Source organism: Pituophis catenifer, unplaced genomic scaffold, assembly GCF_029215685.1.
Source record: "Pituophis catenifer annectens isolate HBS135680 unplaced genomic scaffold, rPitCat1.0.hap2 SCAF_1, whole genome shotgun sequence".
Lineage (NCBI taxonomy): Eukaryota > Metazoa > Chordata > Lepidosauria > Squamata > Colubridae > Pituophis > Pituophis catenifer.
This window is the reverse complement of record NW_027256881.1, coordinates 87,004,859-87,013,384: the sequence shown is the minus strand read 5'-3', so window position 1 is coordinate 87,013,384 and position 8,526 is coordinate 87,004,859. Positions and strand designations below refer to the sequence as shown.

At 44.5% G+C, this 8,526-nt stretch overlaps 1 protein-coding gene across 1 annotated transcript; it reads right to left on the bottom strand.

Moving 5' to 3' along the window:
• Positions 1–928: 928 nt before the first annotated feature.
• Positions 929–3,668, bottom strand: CITED2 (Cbp/p300 interacting transactivator with Glu/Asp rich carboxy-terminal domain 2). The gene is made up of 2 exons (XM_070952183.1): positions 3,472–3,668; positions 929–2,859 (listed from the first exon to the last, which is right to left on the bottom strand). Exon 2 carries the CDS (start codon positions 2,850–2,852, stop codon positions 2,136–2,138), a length of 717 nt encoding a protein of 238 aa, XP_070808284.1. The 5' UTR covers positions 2,853–2,859; positions 3,472–3,668; the 3' UTR covers positions 929–2,135.
• Positions 3,669–8,526: the final 4,858 nt, after the last annotated feature.

Below are 8,526 nucleotides of genomic sequence, written 5' to 3'. Positions count from 1 at the left end.
ATCATCCAAGAGCAATTTATCTCATTCTAATGGGTACAAAGCAGCATTTCTGTGACATTACACAAAACATTGTTCTGGATAACACAGACAAGCCCAGGGTCCATATTGTAGGAAGAAGATAGAGAAAGCATGATGAAAAATGCTGCTTTTGGGGAATCCACTAAATACAGCTAAATTCAAGGAAGCAGTTTTAAATATTTCACCAGATAATATATCCCAGCTTGATACAAATCCTAGTGCACACATAGTTCAGTGAAATATAATATAGGAATTGATATACTGCCAGGCTGTGCCTTATATTCTGGTTAGGAATATTAGAGAATGATAATTGACACTTGCTCTTTGAAGTTGTTTCAGTATAAGAGGGAGAACTGTAAATGCCTGCCCAATACCTAAAAAATAATTTTGAAAGTGAGATATCAGGTCAGTGTTTAACTGCTGCAGCCTTGTTAAACATAATGTTAAATACCTGATCTTGTACTGATCACAGAAAGTAGGGAACACCTTTCTTTTCCCACCAAGAGAAAGTGAAATAAAATATATTATTGATTTAAATCTTTTACTATCTCCATGAGAAAATACATATTCTTTTAGTATCTGCGTCTATAGACGCGTAATACAATTAGTTCAATTTCGTTTAACAAAACATTTTCCACCAATATGTGTTCTGCTTTTCATCCCTCTATAATGACAATTTATGATTTTAGTGCAATGTAGGTTTTTCAAACAAAAAATGGCTAAGGGCACTTTTATCTTGATGCAAGAAAGATGGAACAAAAGCTACAACATGCTTATTTTATGAAGCCCTTTCACAAAGTAAGAAATAGATGTGCATGAAGAACAAAGTCTTATTGAGAGTACTTGTGAGAGTATTTATAAAATTAAAGTTTAATAGATAAATAGAATAAATACTTTATGCATCATAATTCTGGACAACTACATTTATAGCAAGTAAGTTGGCAAAATCACAAGTTGTTGCCTCTTGGCAAATTCCACTTTTGATAAAATCACACAGGCATGTTACAATGTTACTTATGAGACTGTGATGTCATAATTAGATTTAAATCCTTTTACCTTCTGCACTGATCATGACATATAGCACACAATGGTGTCAAGTAAATACTCCTTCAGAATGTTCACACATTCAGAATGTTCACACAACCCAACAGCTCAACAAGTTAAAAAGGGTCATATGTACTAAATATTTGGAGGGGGCAACTGAAGGGGTAGGCAAGAAAAATAAGTTTAGGAAAAAGAAGTGGGAACTATACCTAGGAAAAAGTTAAAGCCTTTAACTTTTTTATGGACACTGGCAACTTAAAATAAATTAACAAGTATGTTCTCAGAAAAAAAAAATGTACAAAAATACTGTCAAATTTCCCAAAAAGCTTTCAACGCAGTAGTTCTTTCCCCCTACGTATTGAATAAACCATGTAAGCACATTACCAAAATAAAAAGATGTTGAAAATAAAAGCCAGCAAAATCCCCTCCCACCGCCATTCCATTCACACTATCTTTTTGTCTGTACAAATGGGGGAGAAGAACAGTCAGCAGAGTTTAAGTAACAGTATTATTTTTCCTGAAGAGGGAAGGTTTGGCCCACATTTCCTAAGCTTCCAGTTTAGCAGACTAAAAATTAGCATCACTCCAATGCATAGTTCAAAACAAAGGAAGAGGGCAGTATTTGCGCAGGAATCTATCCTGAAGTTCGTGCAATCAACTAACACATTTTTAAAAATCTTCTTTTTTTAAAACTCAGAATCTGAATTCAGTTCTACTCATTTGAAACCGTAACTTGCAGAATATCCACAAGATTTATTTTGCCAATGTTTGCATGTAGTCACTGAAAGAACTGCCAGGGAAGAAATTAAGCAGAGAGACTAGAGAGACAGACACTGAGGGATATGAAAGATGGGTACAGTTAAAAATTATTACAGGTTAAGGGGGAACAAAAATGAGTGGCCAAGCTTAAAAATAAAGAAGTGATGGTATCAAACAGAAAATAAGAAAAATTATACAAGCTTATATTTTACTCTGCTTCCCAGGTTCCTACAAGCCTTTGAAATACTGTCTCTAGAGGGAATGTTTTCATTCATACATATGGAAAAAAAAAAGTCCTTTGTTTTGCACGAAAGTCAGCAGCTCACTCTGCTAGACTGCTGTTTGCAAACGAAGTCTGTCATGAAATCAAATTCATTCTGTCCCAGCCAAAGCTCGGGAAGCTCCTTGATGCGATCCAAGCCCATTTCTACGACTAAGGACATCAGGACCTCCTCGTCGATGAAGTCCGTGTCAATGACATTGGGAGGCAGCATTGCTGCAGGGACGTGGGGCACGGAAGCAGGCACACTGCCGTTGCCCCCGCCAGCCCCACTGCTGCTGTGCTTGGGGTTGCAGTCCCGAAAATGCTGGGTTGCTCCGTTGAGCTGATGGTTGGCAGGAAGTAAATCCGGCATGTAGTGGTTGTGAGGGTAAGGATGGTGACTGAAGTACTGGTTATTCAGCTTCTGCAACTGCATGCTGGCTGTTAAGGGCCCGCCTTGAGGGGCCACCGTCGGTGCCATGAACTGGGAATTATTAAACCTCGCTGTCGGCGGCATGCTGCCAGCAGGGTGTCCCCCGTTCACGTTCCCTGGCCCCATGGCATGCCTGATCCCACTGTTTGTGTTCATATTTCCTCCTCCGTAATGGAGATGGTCGCTCATCAAGGCACTGAAGGCGTGAGGCTGCTGCTGCTGGTGGTGATGGGTTGGAAAGGGTCCCATGCCCATGCGATGCGCCGGGTGGTGGTGAAGCCCAGTGGTTCCATCCGGGAAGCGCCCGTGGTTCATGGCCATCATGTGCTCTGCCATTTCCAGCCTTCAGAAAGTTAATATTTACAGAAAAAGGGATCAACATTTATACTATCTGCCTGCGCCCTCCCGCCCCTGAAGCTCTCTCTTCCTCCACATCTCTCTGCCTAGGAAGCCGCCCCTCCAGGTCTCCACCCTTCCCGCCCCCCTCCAGCCCCCTCGGTCCTTTTCTCCTTCCAGAGACAGTCTTGCCAATTTCGCCGGCACTGGCAAGCGGGGAAGGCGCCTTGGGCACCATCGCCGGCTGGCAGCCGCCCTCCCCTCCGCCACAACTCGCGCACACCTAGGCGCTCCCCGACTCCATTTATCACTCGTCCCTTTTTGATCGGCAAACGCCGGTCCACGATCGTAACGCTAATGCAAACAAATCCACGCGCGTCGTCGCGGGAAAAGCCTTACATAACAACCACAGAGGGGAAAGCGAGCGCTGTCCGACCTTCCCGCTCTCCTTGTCAGCAACTTTGGGAATTAAAGTCCGCCAGGACCGCTTGCGATATAAGAACAAGTGGATTACCGCGGAAAAGCCTCTTCCCTCCCCCGCCTCGGGCATGCCTTCCCGTGCCTCCAGTCCTCGGTCCGGAGCTTCGTGCAGGGAGCGCGAGAAAAGCCCACCGCTCACCTCAAGCTCTCGCTCGCTTTCTTCCTTCGCTCCCAACGCGCTGCTGGACCCAAGTCAGCAGAAATCGCCCAGCATAGAGCAGGCGACGGTCCGGTTCCTCTTCTGGGCTTGGCCGGGTGGCGGGTGGCGGTGGCGATTAATTCTTCTGGCTGCTGGGCATTCAGACTCGAAGCCGCGGCTTCCCCCGCTCGGCGAGTTTCTCATCAGCCCTTGCCAACAATGAGCTGTGTTCCTTACCCTGCTTTGGCCACAGCTAATATAGGATTTCAAAAGGGAGGAGCGAAAAGCCTTCGCAGGCAACCAGAAGTAAAACCTGGAGCAAAGCAAGGAAAACAAGCCAGGCGGAACTGGAAGGAATCCAAAGCACCCCGTTGTTCTCGCGGGCTCCGGGCCACGTGTGCCATCGGCGAGGCCCTCAGATCAGCGCGGACGCGAAGGGATTGAGAGCGCTTACGCGGGTGGCCAGGGCTGGATCGGGCGCCGAGCGAGAAATGCGTGGGCCGTCACCCGGCAAATCGCCCTTTTGCTTCTAATGGAGCCATCAGTCCGATCAACCCGTTTATCTCTCACCATTAGGCGCTCTTGCTGCTTCCCTGCCCCGCCCCCCACGGGCTACTAAACACGGGCGTTTATTTCTTTTCCCTTCTTGCCGCGCCTCCTTCTTTCTCCAGACTTGGCGAGGCTCTTTGGAAGCTCCAGGTTGCCACGAGAGGAGCCCAAAGGCCGGGTCCCCGGTCCCCCTGCACGGAGAGCCCCAACTTCGCTCCAGACTTTTCGGCAAAGCGCGGCCGCGCACCCGCCAATTCCACTGTAGCCTTGGTGGAGGCGCGTGTCCCGCTGGGACACGCAGGATCCGATCCGCGCTTTCGAAGTGACACGCGGCTTTGCCGTGGACATTTTGCAGTTTACCTCTCCTGGTGGCTTTGGCGTTCACACACGCAGGCGTCTCTGTGGGTGGGGTGGGGAAATAGAGTGGGATAGGAAAGGCGGGTCTGGCCCCGGGTTTAAGCCAGCTTCTTGCTACTACAGTCAGCAAATTGATATTGCTGGGAAAGCAGGCAATAATTTCTCTGTAAATAAAGCGCGTCCCCTCCTACAGGTTTCCTTCATCTGCGCGCCCTTTTGAAGGCTTGCTAACGAAATCAATAAACAGTCGGTAGCACCGGAATAGCAGAGCTGCCCGTCCCTGAGGTAGCCTCGCAAATGCGGGGAAGGCAGGGTGGTGTAAGGAAACCCCCTAAGACCATCCGTACGGAACTTTTCCTAGGGACCGTCGACCACAGTAGGTGCATAGTTATATACCCGGTTATCTTGCTTGGATATCAACTCCCATCATCCTAAACAGAGTTGAGAGGATTATGGAATTTGGAATTCATGGCGTCTCAGAAAACCGGGATTAGACGGTGTCCAGATGGACGGGGTAGCTATAGTATGGCTCTCTCATCATCAGTAATTAGGGAAAGCAACAGTGGGAACTAGGATCAGAGAGTCGCAGAACTGAGCAGTGGAAGGATATGGTAGAGGTCATCTAGTCCAACTTCTTGCTTAATGCAGGATCTATAAGGTATAAGAGGTAGCTGCTGCTGTCATCTCCGATCTGGTAGTTACGGATATATTGAAGGACAGCTGCTATTGTCAATATTTATATAATAAGTTCAATTTCAGAATGCACAACCATTCCCATAATAGCTCTGCAAATACTCTTCGCTTAGATTTATTTATTTATTCATTCATTCAATTTATATGGCCGCTGGTTTCAAATAAGTGATTCTGAACAGCTAACAGCAATTTTTTTAAAAAAGCAAAGAAAAAAAAGAGAACAAAAATACAAAGTAAATAGACAATCAGCATCACAAGATTTTTTTTTTAAAAAAGAAATCAATATGGGCACAATACAAATATTTCAACAAAATTAATTCACAGGGTCCAACACATGCTCTGATTACTTTGCCTGACAACAGTGAGCAGAGTTTCCTGATTCAGGAAAGGGCAAACTGCAAATGTTCTTCTGGTTGCTGACATTGAATAGGAGCTGTGAGTTGAGCAGGACCCCAAAATTGTGCAACCCACAGAGAACAGGAAATGGAAATTCCCCAGAATTGGGGGGGGACCTTGAACCAAAAGCCAAGCAGTCTTGGTAAGGTAGAGTTGTTCTGCCCCATTCAACCCCCCCCCCTCAATTTCCAGACACAGAACCTTCACCGAATCTCTTGGATGGCCTCGTATGTAATAAAATCCCCAGGAGACCCAGGTTACCTTGAACAGAACATCTGGACGACTTATCAGCCGATACAATAAGTATGGAAAAATATTTGCCAGTCTTAGCACAGTTAGGTAGCCCTTAATAGTGGCTTTGCCTTGTGTTTGCTTGGGTTCACGCTTCGTTGTCCTTTGTCCTCCAGTGGCACTCTAAGCATCTCTTCAACCATTTCATCTTCCTCGGTTAACTAAGGGGAATTTTGAAATCAATGGAAGAGAGAGGCTGCATAATTGAACTCCAATTCAGAGCCTCCATATCCTTTGCATTCCAAACAACTATCAAGGTCCTGCACCAGATCTTCAGGGGCCACTTTACTGGATGCACTTGAGGTATACTGATTGAGTAGTTTTAGTCTCCCTGCAACAGGGAGGAGGGGGGTGGGAGAGCACCAGAGAACTCTAGGAGTAATAAAGAGAGATCATCAGTGGTGGGTTGCCCCCAGTTCAGACCGGTTCGCAAGAACCGGTAGTAAAACCGGTGGGAGGCTCTGCCCACTGCCCCGGATGTTATCGGCGATCTGTGCATGCACAGAACCTTCCCGTTGTGAACCGGTAGTAAAGGTAAGTAGAACCCACCCCTGCAGATCACGACTGAGAAATGATAGCAGTCACCCTAATTTCAAATCACCTTGCAATTGCTCCTGCAGGAAAAGTAGATCTAGCGTATGACCACTGTCATGTGTTGGGCCTTGATGACCTGGGTCAGGTCCATAGCTGTCATTTGAGTCATGAAATCCTGAGTCATCTTGGACATCCCCACTCCAAGGCAGGTTGAAGTCCCCAAGGATCATGAGCTTGGAAAACTCCATCACTAACCAGGTAAAAGAGTCTAGAACAGGGGTGTCAAACTTGCGTCATGGCAGTGTCACGTGACATATCGGGACTTTTCCCCCCTTCACTAAACCAGGCATGGACGTGGCCCGCGGGCCTCAAGTTTGACAATCTTGGTCTAGAAGTTCGGCCAGGGAGGTTGTTATGCAGTAGAAAGGATGGTACAATAGTAACAGTCCCAGCTGATCCCAACAACTCAATCTAACAAATAGAGACTTGCATCAGCTATTTATGAAGCAGCATCTTTGAATGCCACCAGAGTATCTCAGATGACATATCCTGAATTTCCATGATTTTGTTTATATCAGATATCACCAAGAGGTGCAGTGGGATCTGGGAACTTGGGGATCTTGTGCCACCTGCAAAGCTGCCATTTTTCTGATCAGCCTTGCTACTCTAGGTTACAGGGAGCACTGAGTTAAGAAGAGACAGTGGAAGAGCATGGTTAAAATGTGGTTTAAGAATGGAGCTTCAAATGGAGTTTAGAAAATGGAGTTAGAAAAACAAGATGGCAATTTTTTCATTGGAGGAATTCACAATAAATGAGATAAAAGCTGGTGAGAATTATTGGTGAGCATGAAAAGATGCCAAATATTTATTTAGTATATTTTACTGCTATAAAGGAGGGCAGTCATCCTGAAACTGGCTTTCAAATTCCTTGACTTTATGGAGTGATATTTATGCTAACCTTCAGGTAACTAAGGCCACTTCCTCATAATAGTTTATAGTATCTTGTAATGTTGTTCAACCATTGCTGTACTAAAGTAATGAAAACAGACTTTATATTAATTACCTCAGCGCTTGATGGTTGGTGATGCGAGAAGACACAATACATTAATAGTGAGGAAATGGCTTACATTTATTTATTTATTACCAACCTTTATTATTTTTACAAATAACTCAAAAGTGGCGAACATACCCAACATACCTTCCTCATCCTATTTCCCCCACAACAACACCACCTCTTGAAGTGAGTTGGGCTGAGAAAATGTAACTGGCCCAAGATCATTCAGCTGACTTTTAGGGCTAAGGCAGGACTTGAATTTACAATCTTTTGCTTTGTAGTTTGGTATATTAACCACTATCTCGTATTGTAAATAGGTATTGTAGGTCTCGTATTGTAGTATTCATACACTCATTACCTAGTGTAGCTCATCACTTCATGACTTATGGCAAATGTTTCTACTCTTTTTTGATATTTGGTTCTGTATGGATTGATGTCAATTGTTAATTTGTTTTGATCATGATGACAATTATCTGTAAGAAAAAATATGTCTTTCTTGTTACTAACAGAATACTAATTCGTTAGATTTAGATTTAGATTTAGATTTAGTTATGATGGGTAATCTATGGACTGATAATTAAGACTGATGTGCCAGCAGCCTCTAGATAGCCAAAACAATTTTCTCATTTCTCTAGGAGAGTTTTCTATTAATACAACTTTTGGTGTTGTTGATGCCTTGATCAGTTTCTTCAATTTAGGGATGATCTGGTTTGCTAACAGAATCGCTCCCAAACACTCAGTAAAGCTCATAAAATGAGGCAGAGCTGGTTGCAATGCAACCAAACAAAATTTTTGCAATGAAGCATGTGGAGTAGAGATGCAGGCTAGAGTTTCAATGGTGCAATAAATCTTATATTTCTGTCATACTACATCTGCTCCCTTCAAGACAGTGGAGTAATTCTGAGTTAGGAGAGACACAAAATGAAATCTTCACTTATTATTTTGAAGTACATTGTTGTCTTATCAGTTGCATGATACTGTAGTTGTTTTCTTAAAGAATTCTTATATTCTAATGCAAATCATTCTGAGGGTAGTTTCATATGAAAGGGGGCAGATCAGGGGTGGGTTCTACTTACCTTTACTACCGGTTAGTAATGGGGCCACGCGTGTCCACTGCACGCACACACACTCTTCTGCGCACAGAAACTTTTTGATGACGTCGGGGTCGGTGGGCGGAGCCT

Excerpts from the sequence above, each read along its gene's own strand:
- CITED2 (XM_070952183.1), bottom strand. The coding sequence starts at position 2,852 with ATGGCAGAGCACATGATGGCCATGAACCACGGGCGCTTCCCGGATGGA.